At 43.8% G+C, this 20,279-nt stretch overlaps 1 protein-coding gene across 1 annotated transcript in view; it reads left to right on the forward strand.

Annotated features, from left to right (window-relative positions):
• Positions 1-17,930, forward strand: part of LOC134220720 (uncharacterized protein CG43867-like) — an 840,013-nt gene extending 822,083 nt beyond the window's left edge. The window contains 6 exon segments of the mRNA XM_062699822.1: positions 2,431-2,526; positions 2,958-3,070; positions 3,143-3,521; positions 16,314-16,488; positions 16,551-17,187; positions 17,248-17,930. Of these exon segments, the coding sequence (XP_062555806.1) occupies positions 2,431-2,526; positions 2,958-3,070; positions 3,143-3,521; positions 16,314-16,488; positions 16,551-17,187; positions 17,248-17,443 (1,596 nt within the window). The 3' untranslated portion in view covers positions 17,444-17,930.
• Positions 17,931-20,279: the final 2,349 nt, after the last annotated feature.

Below are 20,279 nucleotides of genomic sequence, written 5' to 3' on the forward strand. Positions count from 1 at the left end.
TTAGGTCATTTTCCGTAAACAAAAGTATCTTGGCCATAACTTCTGATCCCATAGTCCGATTTGGTCAATTTTCAATAGGAAACAATGGGATAGAAGTGTGCGTCGAATTTGTTGCAAGCAATTCGGTTGACGATAAGTGCCTGAAAAATGGGTGACATTTTTGCAACATTTTGATCGATCGATCGGTCGATCGGTATATAACACTAATAGTTCTCCGGGTCATCTATAGAAAGATTGTTCTTGAAGCGATCATATAGCCTTTATGTATACTTAGTATACGAGAAAGGCAAAAAACTCATAAAAATCCTGCAATAATGTTGTGCAAAAATACAGTGCAGTTTTCGAGTCGAGTTGATAGGATCTGACTCGCACTTGATTTCAACCATGAGTTTTGAGAATTTCGGTTTTCACCAACACTGATTGTATGATGTGCTCGAAGTAGTCAACTTTTCTCTGGACGTCCCAGATTGATAATATGAATCTTGCATTAAATACACTCTATTATTACCACAACGAAGATAAAGGAAATATCGTATGTATCTAAACGTTCCGAATCTTTCCGATGTTCGAAAGTGATTCGACTTCAGAACGTTATATTCAAATTTTATAATGCACAAATCGTTCTAGTTCCGACATAATCGACATCTAGTTCCGATCTAATAATGATATTAGCGAAGAATCGTTATGATTATTCCGCCTTGGGTCAATAGAACTTTCAACAATATACCAATAATACCTATAGAAAAATACAATCAAATTATGTTCATAGTCGCGATTAGGCTTTGTGTTAAGACATTGCAGTGCTTGTTGTTGTGCAGCTTTTGACTGCACGCCAAATATCAAGTATCATCCGGAAATAAGTATAGAAGTAAAAAGCATGATCACTATGGAATCTAACGGGTAGTTTTTTAATTTTAATAAAGAAATACGCAAATATAGGTACTTCTGCTTCCACGAAATATAAATTATGATTCTGACCAGTCATGTGTTGAATCCACATAAATAAAAATCATGATAATAATCATAATGCTTTTCAAGGCTATCGAAAGTATAATTTTGTGCAATTATTCTAATATTCTATACAGACAAATACAGACATTTCATTGAGGTTGATACATGAGTATCTGGCAATCCTACATTTCGAATAGATTCTTCATAGCCATTACTCATAGCCAACAAATTAACATTGCTTAAGCATCAAACACAGAGACACATATCCAGTGTAGCTGGCCACAAATTTCCATCGAATGTAGTCTTGTAGATAAATAACTGGCATTTGAAACACATCTGGCTGCACTGGAAGTACTTCAAAATTAATACATTCAAAATCCGTCCCTGCTTCCCCATTCCAATTATCGACTATAGTTTGCAACAACAAATCTTAATATTAGCGATTCCCCTCCCACAAAAGAAAATAGACAAAAAAAAATCGAGCTAATCATATTTAGACTAAAAATAACAAATGAACACGAGTAGGTGTCCAAAAATTTCGATTTCTAATCATAATCGTAATCAGTAACTGTACCTGCATGGATCTGATCACGTTGTTTCCGCTTGTGGCACTTTTGTACCGTTACCTTCCTATCACTACAAAAATCTATTCTGTCACCGCTTACGAGCTTCTAGTTTCTTCTGTTCTAAATTCTTCTATTTTCTAAAGTAATCTTATTTGAACGTTCACTCTTTTATTCCTATTTTCAAAAAACTTTTGTTCTATCTACTGCCTTCGATTCTCTTTAAAAATGCCGCGGAGTTTACTAAAATAGAGCCGTCGAACGAGAGCAAGTGGCAATAAAGATTTAATCGTTGGTTTCAATATCAAAACACTCTTTTTCCCTCTATTTTTCCTTCGATCCGATCACTTGAGATCTGAAACATTAAAGCTATATTTAGATCGAATCATGTACGCGATAGTAAATCCATCAACGCAGCGATAGCGGAGATAGTTTTCAGAATGATATTTGCCATTGGTGTTAATTGACAGCTGTCAGTTTGAAGGCAGCGGAAATTACGTCTGGTTAAAATATGCGTTAATGCGAATTTCTGTAAACATTTCAGCATGCTATGATTTCTTTCGGTTTTAAGCTACTCTAGAAACCTTTATTTATTATGTTTTAAAACTAGTCGTGTACCCAGAAGTTCAAATTGGTTTTATTTCCATTTTATTCATGTTAGTTCTTTTATTCAACCAATAGTCTGTCTCAAAATAGATAGAGGAAATCATCATCAAATTATTCACATTAGCCCTGTGTTACTGTTCGGAGTCAATAGTCAACCGATCTTACTAATGATGCTCAATTTTTGCCAACCATGTTTCTTTTCTTTCTCTTTTTCTCCGCCTCCCCGAATGCTTGTAAACTTAATATGAAAATTCTACGCTAATGATAAAAAACCAATAAATTCCAAATGTCAAAATGCGAAATACAACAGCAATTGCTGTTGTGTGCCACGCAGAGTTTGTTCACTTGCGATACGCTACAAGGCAATGCATCTCAAGCGAATGGGAGCTCACCAACTTCCATTCAGGTAGGAATTACAGTAATGTTATTTTATGTTTTTGTTCGTTTGCTCTTTCTTGTGTTCTCATCAAACTTGTGTTCTCCTGTCTTTTTGTTTTAATTATATTCTGTTAATAATCTACTGATTCATCGTTTGTTTCCTATGGTTTTGCGTGTAAGCAACGGCTGCTAACCAAAGTTTTCCATTTTGATAACTCACATTTCAACTGTAGCCAATTTGATAATCAATGCGCCCCAATTCGCTTCATACTAACCAAATTATTTACTCTTTCCTGTAATTGAGGTTTGCTGATAAAAATATTTAACTAAATCATCAATCACTCTTTTTCGCCCATATTCACCTTTTGAGTTATTATTTAACAATCGTTCGAAACTTTCGTTTGGTTCCTTCAACTAATTTTAACCATTTATGACATAACCCATTCACATAAACCGTAGGCACCAGCGGTTCCTCCGATCGACTGCAAATCTAATCCGCCGGCCTACACGTTTATCCAGGGATGGCAGCTTCTATCGCTTGCCGTGTCGCTATTTGTGCCAAAGAACAATCGGTAAGCAAATTCTTGATAAACCTATTTTCTTACGAAACTTTTTAAAATTTCCAAATTACCCAACCCCAATAGCCTCCTGTGGTACCTCAAGCTGCACCTGTCACGCAACGCGGATTCGAAAACCGAGTGCGGAAAATACGCGGCCTACTGCGAGCGTGCGCTGGAGCGAACGATGCAGAACGGAGGTCGCGAAACGAAACCCTCGCGGATGGAGGTGCTGTCGATCCTGCTGAAGAATCCCTACCACCACTCGTTGCCGCATGCCATACCGGTGCACATGATGAACGGCACCTACCAGGTGGTTTCGTTCGATGGGTCGTCCACGATCGAGGAGTTCCATGCGACGCTGGCGCAGGAGATCGGCTGCCGCGATGGGGCAAACGGGTTCACGCTGTTCAGCGACGATCCGATCGAGAAGGACCTGGAGCACTACCTGGATCCGCAGGCTAAGGTGAGTTAAATAAAAAAAAATGTTTGGAGTACACCAGATTCTTTTTTATATGGGGGATGCGTTCCGTGTAAAAAAGTTTTCAGTTCCAAATTCGAAAATCCGTGTAAAAAAAGTTATATGATTCTCGAAATCATGCAAAATTGAGCAACTTTGCAAAAATTTTGTATGGATTTTTTTTACACGGCCGTGTAAAAAACATCCGTGTAAAAACAGAATCGGGTGTATTACCAAATATTTAGCAATTCATCCACTGATAATGTTGAGTCACATGTTGAACATGACCACAACCTTAAGTTCAGGTAGGAAATTTGATGTGTGGACTTAAAATTGGACTGGATTGGATCAATGGTAAACACTGGACAAATTAACTTAGGATGCTTTGAGCTGATGTTGAGAATGCGCTGCCCTTCTTAGATATTGTTGAAACTGTCAGAGGCAAAATCCAAACTAACTAATCCTAGTTCTACCCATTTTCAACCGACCAAATAAGGATTCAAAACAGAGAATTTTCAAAACTTGACACTAATCCGTACACCGGCGTAAGGGTAGAAAATACTCAACAAAATACGGCAATGCGTTATAAAGGGTTGGAGGTGAAAACCGTTCAGCTGACAGAGTCAGATCGTGGGACTTAAAGACAGTGTTGGTAAAATCATACTCAAATCTCCTAGTTACTGGGGGAGAAGGATTCACAACCCTATATAAATCAGGGTAGGCCGATTGCCTTACAGTCGGGACTTAGGAGGCCCAAGAAGGTAGTTGTTCATCAACCAAGCAGGTCAGGCCCCATCTTAAAATTAGCAGATTATGCTGCCAGTATCTGCCGCAAGAGCGTCCCTAGCACTGGTAAGGATTCCGTGAGCTTCCCTAGGGCTTGTTGAAAACTTACCCTGCACAAAAAACTATCAAAGATCCCTTTGCCCCTCCACGGCAGGTTTTTCTTTTGTTAGGGAGAATGCATTTACTATCAAACGGAAGTGTACTGGAGTGTCGGACTCTACCAGTGAAGGTAATACCGATTAAACTCCCTTGGGCTCCACCCATCATTTCCCCCAGGAACTGCCTCCCAGCATTACTTCTGGGGAATAGGCAGTACTTAATGTACTCGCTCATTCACGCTCACACAGGCACTCATCCCGTATGAGGCTTACTTGGGTGCTCTCTCTAACACACCCTGACACTCTCTCTGACGCACCATATTAGTCTTACTTGGAGGATGCTCACCACTAACCAGGTACCAGGGTTGTATCCCGACCGCAATGTCTATCATGCTCTTCTTTCGACGCCGAAATGAGGACATACGAACAGTATGTGCTCTACTGTTTCATCAACCCCTGGGCAGTCAGGGCAGACGGGGCTCTCCGCGTGCCCAAACCTGTGGAGGTACTGCCGGAAGCAGCCATGGCCTGACAGGAATTGTGTCAGATGGAAGTGAACTTCTCCATGGGGTCTCTCCACCCAGCTCGATATGTTAGGTATCAGCCGGTGGGTCCACCTACCTTTAGAAGAGTTATCCCACTCGCGCTGCCATCTGGCAACCGAAGTCACCCTGATGCGTTCACGGGCTCCTCTGGTACCACGTAGCTCGAAAAACTCCTCGTCTTCCCGGATGACCAGCCCGACTGGAATCATGCTCGCAATCACGCCGGGTGCATAGTGTGATATCGTGCAGTAGGCAGATATCACTCTGAGACACATCAAGCGGTACGTGCTCTCCTCCTTCCGCAGGTAACTGATTACCCCCAGAGCTCTCGCCCAGTACGGGCCGCCGTACCTAAGTATAGCTACGGCAAGACTTGCCAGTAGCCTACGTCTGCTGGTACATACCTTGGAATTGTTGGACATCATCCTCGTTAATTCCGCAACACCAGTCAAAGTCCTCTTGCAAGCATAGTCAACATGGCTGCCGAAGGTCAGCTTGTCGTCAATAACGACCCCAAACAGTTTCAAACTCCGCTTTGATGTAATCGCGACTTCAGCCACATGAATCATACGAATATTGAACCGACTTGTGGTTGTTGACGATAACCACCTCCGTCTTATGTTGAGCGAGCTCCAGGCCTCTAGCGCCCATCCAATCCACCGCCGTGCTGATCGCGTGTGCTTCCTTCTCTGACCGTCATCTGTCTCGTATAATAGTACACAGTTCTGGAAATAGCTTTGCCCACCGACATGCAAAGACGGTGGAACGAGAAGGCGATGGAATCCCAGCTTGCGCTGTTGAATGAGTTCTTCACATCAAGTGTCACTAACGCACAGTTTAGAATACCACGCCTTTTCTGTTGGATTGCTACCTCGGCGGTCTTCACCGCCGAGTTAATAGCGTCCACATGGACGTACCCTTCTGATTGCTTGACATGCTGTTCGTACCCTCTGAGTACGGGGTCGGCCTTTTGAGCATGGTCCTCTCTAGCAACATGCCCGTCATGTCTATAAGACAGATTGGCTGCCGTTATACGCATAACTGTCCCATGTATATAGGGAATCCCAGCTAACATGGGACAAATATCCGGCTGGGAAGTACCTCGATAATCCTCGCCAACCTATCCAGAGACCGTTCAGGGGGTGACGAGCTCCCTTTGGTCTTGGCTATCACTATCCTGTAGGCGTCACCCCACGGATTCGCGTTGGCTCCTTCACATAGGTTGTCGAAACACGCTCTCTTGCTGCTCTTGATGGCCTTGTTGAAGGCCAGTTTCGCAGGTCGAAACCCTTCACGGCGATCCACTCTTTCGTCCTCGGTGCGGGCACGTTGCATCCTTCGTCTAGCCTTGAGGCACTTCACCAGTAGATGCCACCGGGCATATGCCATTTCTCGGCAGGGCTTTCCTAGGCATGGTGGCGTCGCACGCGCGTGATAAGACAGCTATCAACGCATCCCCGCCTAGACCTTCAGCGTTGGTGTCCAGTCCCAGGGTCGCGGTGAAAACTTCGCTGTCGAAAAGATTGGTCCTCCACCCATGGACCTGAAAGGGATCGCCGGACCTCAAATGTGGCATAGCAGCTACAATAGAACACACGATTGATCTTGTCTATCGCGACACCCTCAGCAGATGATTGTACCAACTTTTGGATCGTGTACCTTCCCGTCATGCAAATAGCCGCCATCCTTGACCCGTCCACCACCCAATTGCTATTATCGACAGGGACGTTGAACGGGTCGGACAGGAGGGTGACATCCTCGACTCTGAGACCGACTGCCACAGCAGCTGATGGGCAGTTGCACAATGGTTAAGATTCAGCTGTGTTACTTGCACGGCTTTTTATTATTGGCTTCACCGAAAGGACACGAAGGTCCACCCATAACGGGTTTGCTTCTTGCTGGCGCAGAAAAGGCGCTTTGATGCCTTATCGCATTCGTGCGCCTTGTGCCCTTCCTCGCCACAGTGACGACACAGGTTGCTACGGTCTAGGCCCTTACAGTCATGGGATCCACTGAAGCTGGCTCCAGGACCTTTTTGGCTTCCGCAACCGGTAACCTGAATAGGCTACCAGCATGCCGAATGGTCCACCGATTAGACGTACAGAGGTCTTCTCCACCTCGGCAGAGCATTGCGACTTTACGGCAGAAACGATGTCGTCTGCTTCCGTGACCTCATCCAGTTGCTTTACACCGCAGAGACACTTCCGCACCTAACGACCTCACCTCGACGCCGTCACCCAGAACCTCCTGGGCCAGCTTCTTGTAAGTCGAGCCGCTCACTTGCGCTCTACGTTTCAGCACCAAGTCTTGGTGCACGCACATCTTCTTTTTCTTCTTATTGGCATTACATCCCCACACTGGGACAGAGCCGCCTCGCAGCTTAGTGTTCATTAAGCACTTCCACAGTTATTAACTGCAAGGTTTCTAAGCCAAGTTACCATTTTTGCATTCGTATATCATGAGGCTAACACGATGATACTTTTATGCCCAGGGAAGTCGAGACAATTTCCAATCCGAAAATTATCTAGACTGGCACCGGGAATCGAACCCAGCCACCTTCAGCATAGTTTTGCTTTGTAGCCGCGCATCTTACCACACGGCAAAGGAGGGCCCCCTGGTGCACGCATATATTTGAGGTAAATTCAAACAAAAGTTCAGTTTGTTCTAGCACCAAAAATGAATACGTTTGAAGCAAACATATTGTTATATTTGAAGCGAACGAAAACTATTTTTAAATCATTATTTATTTTATTTATTTAGGCTAGGGCCGAAGTGGCCTGTGCGGTATATAAGAGTCTTCTTCATTGGACTCGTTCCATGGCTACACGTCGCCCACTACGCAGTCTACGGAGGGTCCACCTGATCGATCAACCTTGCCCGCTGCGCACCTCGTCTTCTTGTGCCCGTCGTATCGTTGTCAAGAACCATTTTCACCGGGTTACTGTCCGACATTCTGGCTACGTGCCCGGCCCACTGCAGTCGTCCGATTTCAGCGGGGTGAACGATGGATGGTTCTCCCAACAACTCATGGCACTCGTGGTTCATTCACCTCCTCCACGTAACGTCCGCCATCTGCACCCCATTATAGATGGTACGCAGCACTTTCCTTTCAAAAACACAAAGTGCGCATTTTTAAATCAAATATCCATTTTAAGTTGCTTCAACCACCGGAATTATTGAAGCAAACATAGATATTATTGTTTTTGTTCGACCGCTAAAATATTTTCCTATCAATTATTGCAATTATCATATTCTGGTAGCATTTGACTACTAGATTCCACAATTGCTAACATTCATGCTTCGTTTACTTACCTTTTTGTGCCTGACAAGCGTTGCGTTGCGTTGCGTGGTAACGGAGTATTTCGTAGATTGCATACTGATAGCTGTCATGTATATTCTTTAACTTTCTTACCCCAATTGCTTATGGATTACTATTTGGGATATAATAGCAACCCAATTGGAGGTCCAAAATGATAAAGCATGAAAGCTACCATTGCCGGCCACGCCCATCTTCTCCGTTACTAAGGAAATGAAGGAAATGATGATATGACATCTACTTAACGAGAGGCCAGCGACTCACCGACGCCCTCATAGATGGCAAGGAGTTGGATGGTTGGAAGGAAATATAAGTTTGGAGTATCATCATAAGCAAATGACATAAATTTGTACAGACGTTGGGAGTGACAATGCTAAGAAATTTACGTCACTCCGTTCTCCATGGTGTTGCTTCTTCTTGGGGTGGGACAAGGACCTTTTTGTGCCTGACAAGCATCCGAAAACACGGTAAGCCAAAATTGGCTAAATGGGGTCGAAGTTTTTACTTTGCCTTTACTCCCATGTTAAAAAAGTACCCAACGGAAAATTTATTTACCCAACTGGGGGTTTAATTTACTCAATTTCGACCTCAGACAATAAACTCAAAGTTGGCTCCCCGTATTGAACTGGCGTCGTTGGATTGTTTCGCTCTTTTGTTTTTGACAACAGTAGAAAGAGTGTTGGAGCGGAGAAAAAATAACTCAAAAGTAAGTTTAAAAAAATGATCGCTGAGTACTTTTTTCTTCCGTGCAAGAGCGAGCGAGCTACCCACTAGTGCACGCATAATTTGATTTTATTCAGAAAAAATAAATATGTTTGATGCAGGCATTTGATTTTATTTAGAAAAACCAGATTAATCCACCTAGCGGTGATGGAGTTTTTCTCGTGTGTTAAAAATAGTATTTTGGCCATAGCTTCTGAGCCCATAGTCCGATCCAGCCATTATTTATTTATTTATTCAGACTAAGGCCGAAGTGGCTTGTACGGTATATAAGAGTCTTCTCCATTCGGCTCGGTCCATGGCTACACGTCGCCAACCACGCAGTCTACGGAGGGTCCGCAAGTCATCTTCTACCTGATCGATCCACCTTGCTCGCTGCGCACCTCGCCTTCTTGTGCCCGTCGGATCGTTGTCGAGAACCATTTTCACCGGGTTACTGTCCGACATTCTGGCTACGTGCCCGGCCCACCGCAGTCGTCCGATTTTCGCGGTGTGAACGATGGATGGTTCTCCCAGCAGCTCATGCAACTCGTGGTTCATTCGCCTCCTTCACGTACCGTCTGTCATCTGCACTCCACCATAGATGGTACGCAGCACTTTACTTTCGAAAACTCCAAGTGCGCGTTGGTCCTCCACGAATATCGTCCAGGTCTTGTGTCCGTAGAGGACTACCGGTCTAATGAGCGTTTTGTAGATTGTCAGTTTGGTACGGCGGCGAACTCTATTCAATCGGAGCGTCTTGCGGAGTCCAAAGTACGTACGATTTCCAGCCACTATGCGTTTCCAAATTTCTCTGCTGGTGTCATTTTCGGCAGTCAACAGTGAGCCCAAGTACACGAATTCTTGTACCAACTCGATTTCGTCACCACCGATGCAAACTCGCGGTGGGTGGCTCACATTGTCTTCTCTTGAACCTCTTCCTATCATGTACTCCGTCTTCGACGTGTTGATGACTAGTCCGATCCGCTTAGCTTCCCTCTTCAGTCTGATGTAGGCTTCCTCCATCTTCTCAAAGTTACGTGCCATAATATCTATGTCGTCGGCGAAGCCAAATAGCTGGACGGACTTATTGGAAATTGTACCACTCGTGTTAATCCCTGCTCTTCGTATTACCCCTTCCAAAGCAATGTTGAAAAGCAATCACGAAAGACCATCACCTTGCCGTAACCCTCTGCGGGATTCGAAGGGACTCGAGAATGCCCTTGAAACTCGAACTACGCACATCAGCTTTGATCAACCGTGTCAGTTTATCCGGAAAACCGTGTTCGTGCATTAGCTGCCATAGCTGGTCCCGATCGATTGTATCATATGCGGCTTTGAAGTCGATGAATAGATGATGTGTGGGCACGTTGTATTCGCGGCATTTCTGCAGTACTTGGCGAATGGCGAACACCTGGTTCGTGGTGGAGCGTTCGCCCATAAAACCCGCCTGGTACTGCCCCACGAACTCCCTTGCAGTTGGTGCTAGTCGACGGCATAAAATTTGGGAGAGTACCTTGTAGGCGGCGTTCAGCAATGTGATTGCGCGGTAGTTGCTACAATCCAGCTTATCGCCCTTTTTGTAGATGGGAAACACGACACCTTCCATCCACTCCTGCGGCAAAACTTCCTCCTCTCAAATCTTGGTAATGGCCCAGTGCAGCGCTCTAGCCAGTGCCTCACCACCGTGTTTAAATAGCTCTCCTGGTAGTTGGTCAACTCCAGGGGCTTTGTTGTTCTTCAGCCGTCCAATCTCCTCCTGGATTTCCTGAAGATCCGGCGCCGGTAGAATTATATCCTGCGTTCGTCCCCCCAGGTCCATCACCATACTGCCATCTTCGTCTGCTACATCGCCATTCAGGTGCTCTTCGTAGTGCTGCCGCCACCTTTGGATCACCTCACGTTCGTTCGTAAGAAGGTTTCCGTTTATGTCCTTACACATATCGGGCTGTGGCACGTGGCCCTTACGTGAACGGTTCAACTTCTCATAGAACTTTCGTGCGTTATTAGCGCGGTACAGTTGCTCCGTCTCTTCACGGTCGCGATCTTCTTGCTGACGCTTTTCCTCCGGAAATCGAGTTTTGTCTATTCCCCGCCCGTTTATATCGTGCCTCGTTCGCTTTCGTTGGGTGTTGCAGCAATCTTGTCCATGCTGCATTCTTCTCCTCCACTAACTGCTCACATTCGCCGTCATACCAGTCGTTTCTCTGAACCGGGGTCACCGTGCCAAGTGCAACGGTTGCGGTGCTACCAATGGCGGATAGAATATCTCTCCAGCCATCTTCAAGAGACGCTGCGCCTAGCTGCTCTTCCGTTGGGAGTGCCACTTCCAGCTGCTGCGCGTATTCTTGGGCTAGTCTACCGTCTTGTAGCCGCCCAATGTTAAGCCGCGGCGTCCGACTACGACGCGTGTTGTACACCGTCGAGAGTTTTGAGTGCAGGCATTCTGCATCGAGGTAGTGGTCGGATTCAATATTCGCACTGCGGTAAGTGCGGACGTTCGTGATGTCGGAGAAGAATTTACCGTCGATTAGAACGTGGTCGATTTGGTTTTTCGTTTCTTGGTTAGGTGATCTCCATGTGGCCTTGTGGATATGTTTGCGGGGAAAGAAGGTGCTTCGGACTACCATTCCGCGGGAGGCTGCGAAGTTTATGCATCGTTGGCCGTTGTCATTCGATACGGTGTGCAGACTATCCGGTCCGATGACCGGTCTATACATTTCCTTCCTTCCTACCTGAGCGTTCATGTCACCGATGCCGATTTTGACGTCCCGCAGTGGGCATCCATCGTATGTCTGCTCCAGCTGTGCGTAGAACGCTTCTTTCTCGTCGTCGGGTCTCCCTTCGTGTGGGCAGTGCATGTTGATGATGCTATAGTTGAAGAAACGGCCTTTAATCCTCAGCTTGCACATCCTTGCGTTGATTGGCTGCCACCCAATCACGCGTTGGGGCATCTTACCCAGCACTATGAAGCCGGTTCCCAGCTCGTTGGTGTTGCCACAGCTTTGGTAAAAGGTAGCCGCTCGATGCCCGCTTTTCCACACTTTCTGTCCTGCCCAGCAAATCTCCTGCAGCGCCACGACGTCGAAGTTGCGGGGATGTAATTCATCGTAGATCATCCAGTCGCAACCTGCGAAACCTAGCGACTTGCAGTTCCATGTTCCAAGCTTCCAATCGTGATCCTTTATTCGTCGCCTAGGTCGTTGCCGATTATATCGAGTCGCATTATCTCTTATATTGTTCGTAATGTTTGGTTTTCCAGGCGGCTTATTGGGCCTGCGCAAACCTCCTGTCTCGTCGGAGGGCCGTCGTGTCAAGGCTGTTTAGCGTCCCACCTAACACCAGGTCGGTCAGCCCTTACAATCCTAGAAAATAGAATTAAAGTGTTAGTATGTGGAAAATGGATTTGTGAAAATTATAAAATTTAAAGAGAAATAGGTATTTGACGTTAGTTTGTTTGTTGAAAGCTTAATGAGTGCCAATAATTCCAACTTATCAAAGTCTACATTGATTAAAAGAAGTAAATATTTTCTACCTCTTGAATGTCAAAAAGGAACTCACGAGGCTACCATTATCGAGCGCAAAATACTGGATACGAAACAATGATTTCATCGAGTTTCTCGACGACCACCGGCATCCCGGGTGGCCCGTTGAGAGTACTGATAGCCATAGCCGTAGAGATTCCGGTGCTGCTGATACTAGTCTCCGTCTTTCCTGTCTCCAACCTATGGGGAGGAGATCTTGCCAAACCCTTTTGGCGAAGGGGTTCACCACCTTACCCGCTACTGCCTCCTCAAATGTTTTTTGTTAGAAGTACCGTGGACCCCCGATAATTTGAACGGTACCTCATTCAAATTAACGGGGTTCATTTTTAATTTGAACTTCTGGTTACTCTATAAGCATCAGAAAAACTGGTTTATGGCTGCTCTCTTTGCTGGTTTGTTTTGATTCTGCGTTCCATTTCACGATGTTCCATTTTTCTTCTCTCGATTCCACGTGGTAAATGACGTTTGAACCATTTTTAATTTGAACGATGTTCAAACCAACGGGGTTCAAATTAAAAAGTGTTCAGATTAAAAACGGTCATATTACCGGGGGTCCACGGTACTCATTTCGATTGAGTCCCCTTGTTGCTACTGCCGAATCCTACTGGAGTCGTCTGAAGCGATCCCATAGTTGTCTCTACATGCCTTGCGGCATGCGGGGATTCACACTTTCGTGTTCAGAGCCAGATCAGCGTGAGTCAGGAAAGGTCGTCTGAGCCTACTCTCACCCATAAGGCAGGATTGGACAGCCTGTTGGGCTTGTGCGCTTTAAGAGGCGCGCGATTGCTTTGATAGGGTCTGTTTGCAAACTCATGCAGCTAGGGGGTTTAGCAGAGCCCACTTCCAAACCTCACCGCGTCCTAGACATGCCCCCTAATTCGCAGTGCCCGTGGGGAGGGTTCGTCAGGCCCTTGGATATAGTCCCTGTTGCCCTCATGCAGCGTCTACAAGAACGGGAGGTTGGATCGTTCATCATTCATTACATTAAATTCATCATTAAAATACACGGAATGTACATTTTAATTATTTTAAGGTACACATCACTTGTACATGCACTGCGCATGTACTGGAGAAATTGTTGTACAAACGTCAAATGGTAATAACAGGTAGTCAGGATCGGATTCAGCCGGAAGGGGCCCCGGGGCCGACAGTTTGTAGTGGCCCCAAAATGTACAAAAAAGGTTGGTTTTGGCATATAAGTTTTATGGGGGACCAGAGCCACGCCCCTCTCCGGACTCCTTTAATCCGGCCTTGCAGGTAGTGTTCAAGTTCAAAATGTCGTGGTAGACTGCACTTGTTGTTTGAATAAAAAAGAGCTGCAGGCTGCTGAGAGAAGCATCAGTTAGCGCCTTTTGAGGGGGTTCTCTCCAGCATTTTTATGACTGATGCTAGTCAAAAAAAATATGTTAAGTATGGGTTTATTTCATAAGTTGGCGTTGCGCATTTTAAGCAAATAAAATTTGTGAGCAGAAACAGTACTGACAGTGTAGTGTTACAACTGTTGAAGTGAAAAAGGATTTTTTATCCCGGAATGTCCCGGGATGGAAACTCTACCTGCATCAGCTTGATTTTTATGGTGTCGATAATGATGTCCGGAGCCTTAACCATTGGCTTATATTTTTTGCGAAGACCACAATATCGCACAGCATCAATCTATTCTTCAAAAAATTTTGAATAGAAAATTATTTGATGAAATTTTTAAATCAGTTTCATACTCATGAAGCAGGTCAATTCACCTGGTCAGACTGACTTCTCCAAATTCTTCCACGCTTCGCGAGCTGTTTTCGTCTATGTCGATTAACTCATGCTCAGCATTCTGGGCGTTTTTTCCTTAATTTACATCTCACACAATGAAAATGAACTTTGATCAAACAAGCTACATGGACTAAAGCTTTCAAATATATCTATCAGCTGAGGGTATTGAAATGGACATTGGCCACGGGTCGCTCCTTTTTACCCTTCTTACATTCTAAGAAGGGTATAAAGATCGCTTGAAAAAACGACTTTTTATCCGAGGCTCGGAGACCCAAGTCGTATATACCAATCAACTCAGCTCGACGAACTGAGCACATGTATGTATGTGTGTGTGTGTGTGCGTGTGTGCGTGTGTGCGTATGTGTGTGCGTTACAAAAATCTCACATCAAGATCTCAGCCGTCCGTGGACCGATTTGCACGATTTTAACACTAAACGAAAGCTATGACTTTGTCATTGTACGAGGTCAATTTTTTTGCAATCGGACATTTGGTTCCAGAGATATGTGAGAAATACGAACATGAAGTGCATTTTCAGAAAACTAACATAATAATGTCACATGAATATCTCAGCCGTCTGTAAACCAATTTGCATGATTTTATCTTTAAACGAAAGCTATGACTTTGCCATTGAACCCATTGTATTTTGTTTTTGCAATTAGACATTGGGTTCCGGAGATATCTCTGAAATACGAACATAAAGCATTAGATGTATCAACTTCACACATTGGTAAAATATGTCCCATCAAGATCTCAGTCGTCCTTGGACCGATTTGTGCGATTTTATCTTTAAACGAAAGCTATGTTTTTGTCATTGGACCCATTAATTTTTTTCTGCAATCGGAAATTCGGTTTCAGAGATATCTGTGAAATACGAATTTGAGACATATTTTCAGACTACTAATGAAGAATTGTCACACCAATATCTCAGCCGTCTATGACCCGATTTGAACTCTTTTGGGCTTAAACAAAAGCTGTAATATTGCCATTTAAGGCGGCAAATCAAATCTGCAGTCTTTTTGTATTTTTTAAAAATTGTTCAATTTCCAGAAATATCCCTTTTTTTTATTTTGAAATCGATAAAAGCATGATAATATCAGTTATTTTATATTCAATTGAAGGTCATATGCATAGAAATTGTAATATGAACTGGGCACACACAACCATTCAAAAGTGTAAGAAGGGTTGCGTTCACTGTAGGTGGATTAAGTCGGGTTTTTATCATTTCGTACGGACTGAAAGAAAAAAAAACACCCAAAATTCTGAGTATCACTGGATAAACATATCAAGGAGAAAAATCTTCTAACCTTAAATTCTTGCCTTTCGGTCCTTCACAAGGTTCACAGCTGTCCGTTTACTGCTTCCGGTAACAAATTCAATTTTTCAGTTGTTTGAGAACGATGGATAGTCCCATGACCATTGTTTTTGCCTTTCTCGTGTACTAAGTATACGTAAAGGCTATATGTTCGCTCCAAAAATGAACTTTTTATAGAAGGCCCGGAGACCCATAGTGTTATATACCAATCTGTGATGTCTGTGTGTGTGCGTGTATGTGTGTGTGTGTGCGCACCAAAAGAGCAAAAAGTTTAGCTCACTTTTTTTGCACTTACCCTCAACCAGTTTACGCATAACAGGTTGCATTCGACGCAGTATACTGCCCCATTGAAAATTGGCCGGATCGGACTTGGAAGTTATCGCCAAAATACTTTTTCTCATTAAAAAGCGCGTAAAAAAGTCTAGCTCACTTTTAATGCACTTACTCTAAACGGATTCCCTCACAACATGCTGCATTCGACGCATTATCCTGCCCCATTGTATCCTATTGAAAATTGGACAGATCGAACAATGGGCTTAGTAGTTATGGCCAAAATACTATTTTTTTACCGCACGAGAAAGGCATCATCACCGCTAGGTGGATTAATCTGGGTTTTTTTTTATCCAACAATATTATTTGTGACAAAATCATTTTGAAATATGTGCTACTCGACATAATTTGCAGAATTACATCCATAATCTAAATAATCATACTTGATCATATTAAACTTTATTCATTCAGCTTTGCGATGTCATCTCCAAGTGGGAAACAGCCCTCCGCGAGAAGGGATCCGGAAAGTTCGAAAACTCGCGTGTCATTCAGCTAACGTACAAGAACCGTCTATATTGGAAGCATGCAGCCAAACTGGAAACCGAGAAGGAGCGACTCCTTCTCAGCTACCAGATCAATCAACAAGGTTAGATCAGAATACTCAGTGGGAGACAATTCCATAACAAATCTATTTTTTCTTGATTTCAGTTGTTCAAGGACGATTCCCGTTGTCGCGGGATTTGGCCTTAGAGTTAGCCTCACTGATGGCTCAAATCGATATGGGAGACTACGCTGCTGACAAGTCCAAAACGAGTTCCTTGCAAGCGTTGGACAAATTTTATCCATATCGATACAGAGACGCGCTCACGTCAGAAGGTTTGAAAGAGCTTCAAGAAGTGGTTGCGGGCAAATGGTCCCTGTTGAAGGGTCGTTCCGTTGTAGATTGCGTCCGAATATACCTGACTTGCGCTCGGAAGTGGCCATTCTTCGGCGCTGCTCTTTTCCAAGCCAAACCCCGACATTCCGATCAAGCGATGGCATGGCTGGCTGTCTCTGAGGACGCCCTCAGCGTTCTTGAACTCTCGTCTATGGGATCAATCGCACGATATCCGTACAGCTCTGTGATGACCTTCGGAGGTTGTCAAGATGATTTTATGCTGGTAGTCAGTGCGGACGATACTTTGGCCGGAAGCCCTGAGCAGAAGCTTCTATTCGCCATGAGTAAACCAAAGATTCTGGAGATTACACTCCTCATAGCGGACTACATGAATGCCCTCGGTCATACCCTTCCTGGAACGCCGCAGATGAACACACTGACGAGGAACGGAAGCCATCGAAGTATTAGGTAAATCACACCAAACTAACGGTCCATCCCATTCCGAACTCACCCAACCGCTTTTTGTAGATCCCGAGTCCACCCGGGTTCGTGCACGGGAACGCCGGCGCACAATACGCTCAACTCGTCGCATGCCAACACAACTCACGCCCACAACACGCTCACGTCCCACTCACATACGCTCAATTCGCACGTCAGCCACACGCTCAGTTCGCACGGCCAGCCGGACATCCTCAAGAGCACACCGGATCACCAGCGACGTTAGAATGGTTGAGCAAGGGGAACGCAGCATAAATACGCACAACATATGCCGTCACGTCGCAATCATTCAGAAAACAGAAATATTCACACTCACAATCGTTCAGGTTAGACACCGAAGCAAGTTAGAGGATTTTGACCAGTGTAATTCGATTTACACAAGGCGTACGCGATCGCTTGCTGCGATTGAGAATTTGGTTATCCCCAACGTTGCCATGGTAACGAGTATGCAAGTTGATATTATTTTTGTATAGAATTGATTTACCATATTTTAGGCATTTATTTTCCAATATTTTTTTACCAAAATAACACTTTTCTAACAAACGGATCTAGTATACATTTAGGCAACTAAGGAAATACATTTGTAATATTTTACGAAAAGTTTTGAGTTTTTGTTTGATTTTTTTGTTTCCATTAATAACATATCTAATTTAATGTAAATAATTCTCATAACAACTAAGTGAACACTAAGTCAAAACTCCCGTACTCCAGTGTTAGAGAAAAAAAGTTCAAATGGTTTTCCAGAGTGCTCGATTTTTTTATTAAGATGATTTCAGTAAGTACTTTACACATTCTTAATTTATAGACTAAAGAGAATCTAACCAAATCCAATAAAAGAGGTAAGCGTGAAATGATAAATAAAATAAAAAAAAATATGGAAGACTTTTCCGGAGGCGAATTGTTACAGATATGAATAAAAATAGGAAAAACATTGTGATTTTTTACGCAAAACTACTATATTTAGACAGCGAAACAGATAAAAAAAACAGTTATACTACGAATGTATGAAAGAAATTTAAATGCGAACAAAAAAGTTAACTAGACTAAAATTGGCAATTATACATAAATTCACACATACACACGCGCTCAGTAACTAAAAGATAGATTAGCGGCTGGCAAGTAGGAAAGCATGAAGTAGGGCCTCCATATTGGTCACCAGGGCAAAATACAACGCAATAGTCACAATGTAAACGCGGTTTTTCGTTGTTCAACACAAGCCATCTAACGGGAGTTTTGTAATCTCAAACTGTAGAGAATGAATCAGTAGGGAAGAAACATGTTGTACTCCTCGAGGTTCTGTATCAATGCCTCCTTTCCGCAGAAAAGAGTGATTGAAATTGTTCGCACCACGATGAAATGGAGAAGTGAATGTGGAAAAAGTTGGGCCGTCAGAAGGCAAGCTACCAGTAAGTGTGTCATAGAACCAGAAATGGGACAGGGAAACGCGTAAAATCAAAGAAGATGTAAAATTGAGTGGAGTGTAAAAATATAGGACATCGATGATTGTTTACTATATTGCAAATGAATTCCTAATGAAAGAAAGCCAGGGATATGTCTAAGGGCTTGAAAACCACGCCCTATTGCCTCCTTCCTCTTCTCAGGTGAAGAATTGTTTACTTGGGAAATTCCTTCCAATGATTAGTAGGGCTTGCTAAGCATGTGATGGTATATACAATGTCTTTTTTGTACACTTGGTATAACTCGTTACACGTGCGTCTACGCCAAAAATAATCTTTTATCTTTTCGCAGAGCATTGTACGCAGCACTGCATGCTGACTCATATGAAGAGGAAATCTGAACCTTATTTATCCTTGCGGTTGTAGGGTTTGGGACTTCGGGATTTCACCAGCCAATCACAGAAACAAGAAGTACTTTCACAACCACTCTTTATCTGCGACCGTGCTCTTTTATACACAAAGACTAACTGCCCTCCCTTCTGCACCCTACAATCCCCCCTAGCTTTTATTATATTAATGTGGTATATAATCCTTGTACTTCACTGGTTCGGTTCTCACACGTTTCTCTCTTTGATTCTTACAAGCCGTATTTTTTGATGTATCGGTTGGGTCAGGTGGCAGAATCTTTTTCAAATGAGTTACCACTCTGCGATATTCTTTCCCAGATTCACTCGATCGAATTTTTGTGTCCCCGCCTACTTTTCTTATTACTACGAATTCTTCTGGGGAGAAGTCTGCCTCCAGCTTGTTGTTCTTCTTCATTCTTTTCCCCAGAACGTGGTCGCCTACATCGATGTCACTCTCCCTAGCTTTTCTTCTGTTATCTGCATATACTTTGCCCTTTTCCTTCAAAATTTCGCGATCGCGTATTTCGCCATCTTCTAATATCATTGGTGGAATTACGGGTAACTTGCACCTAATCTTGCGCCCGAACATAAGCTCAGCAGGTGATTTTCCAGTAGTGCTGTGGCTAGTGGAATGATACGTTAGAATAGGAAAAATATATTAAGCTCGTTTAGTGGAATGTATTAAACCGTCAGTACTTAATTCGTCTTAGACGGTTTACGTTAGAATATATTTTGGTAGCTCTGTTCTCCATTCCTTTGCAAGTTCCTGTGCAATTCTAAGCCTCTTAAGAAGCGATCTGTTCTGCCGTTCATTCATTGCAGGCCAGTATGGTATCGTATTAATGAGTATAATACCGCTATCTTCGCAAAATTCGCGGAATTTTCATTGAACTGTGGACCGTTATCTGCTCTCATTGTGTTTGGAAGACCATACCGACCAAAAATTGTTGCCAACTCCCTTATAGTGTCCGAAGCAGTTATTTCCTTCATTTCTGAGACTTCCATAAAGCGACTATAATAATCAACAACAACCAGTAAATATTGACCCTCAGGAAGCGGACCCAGAAAGTCCACCGCGACATCGACCCACGGTTGAGTCGGAAGTTCTCGCCTTATCATTGGTTCTGGTGGATTCGGCGTAGATACTAAAGTACAACCTTTGCATTGTTTAACGAATTTTTCTATATCGTAGTCCATTTTCGGCCACCAAACATTTGTTCTCAAATGGCTTTTCATCATCCTTACGCCCGGATGACCT

This window comes from Armigeres subalbatus, chromosome 3 (assembly GCF_024139115.2).
Source record: "Armigeres subalbatus isolate Guangzhou_Male chromosome 3, GZ_Asu_2, whole genome shotgun sequence".
In the NCBI taxonomy this organism is placed as follows: domain Eukaryota; kingdom Metazoa; phylum Arthropoda; class Insecta; order Diptera; family Culicidae; genus Armigeres; species Armigeres subalbatus.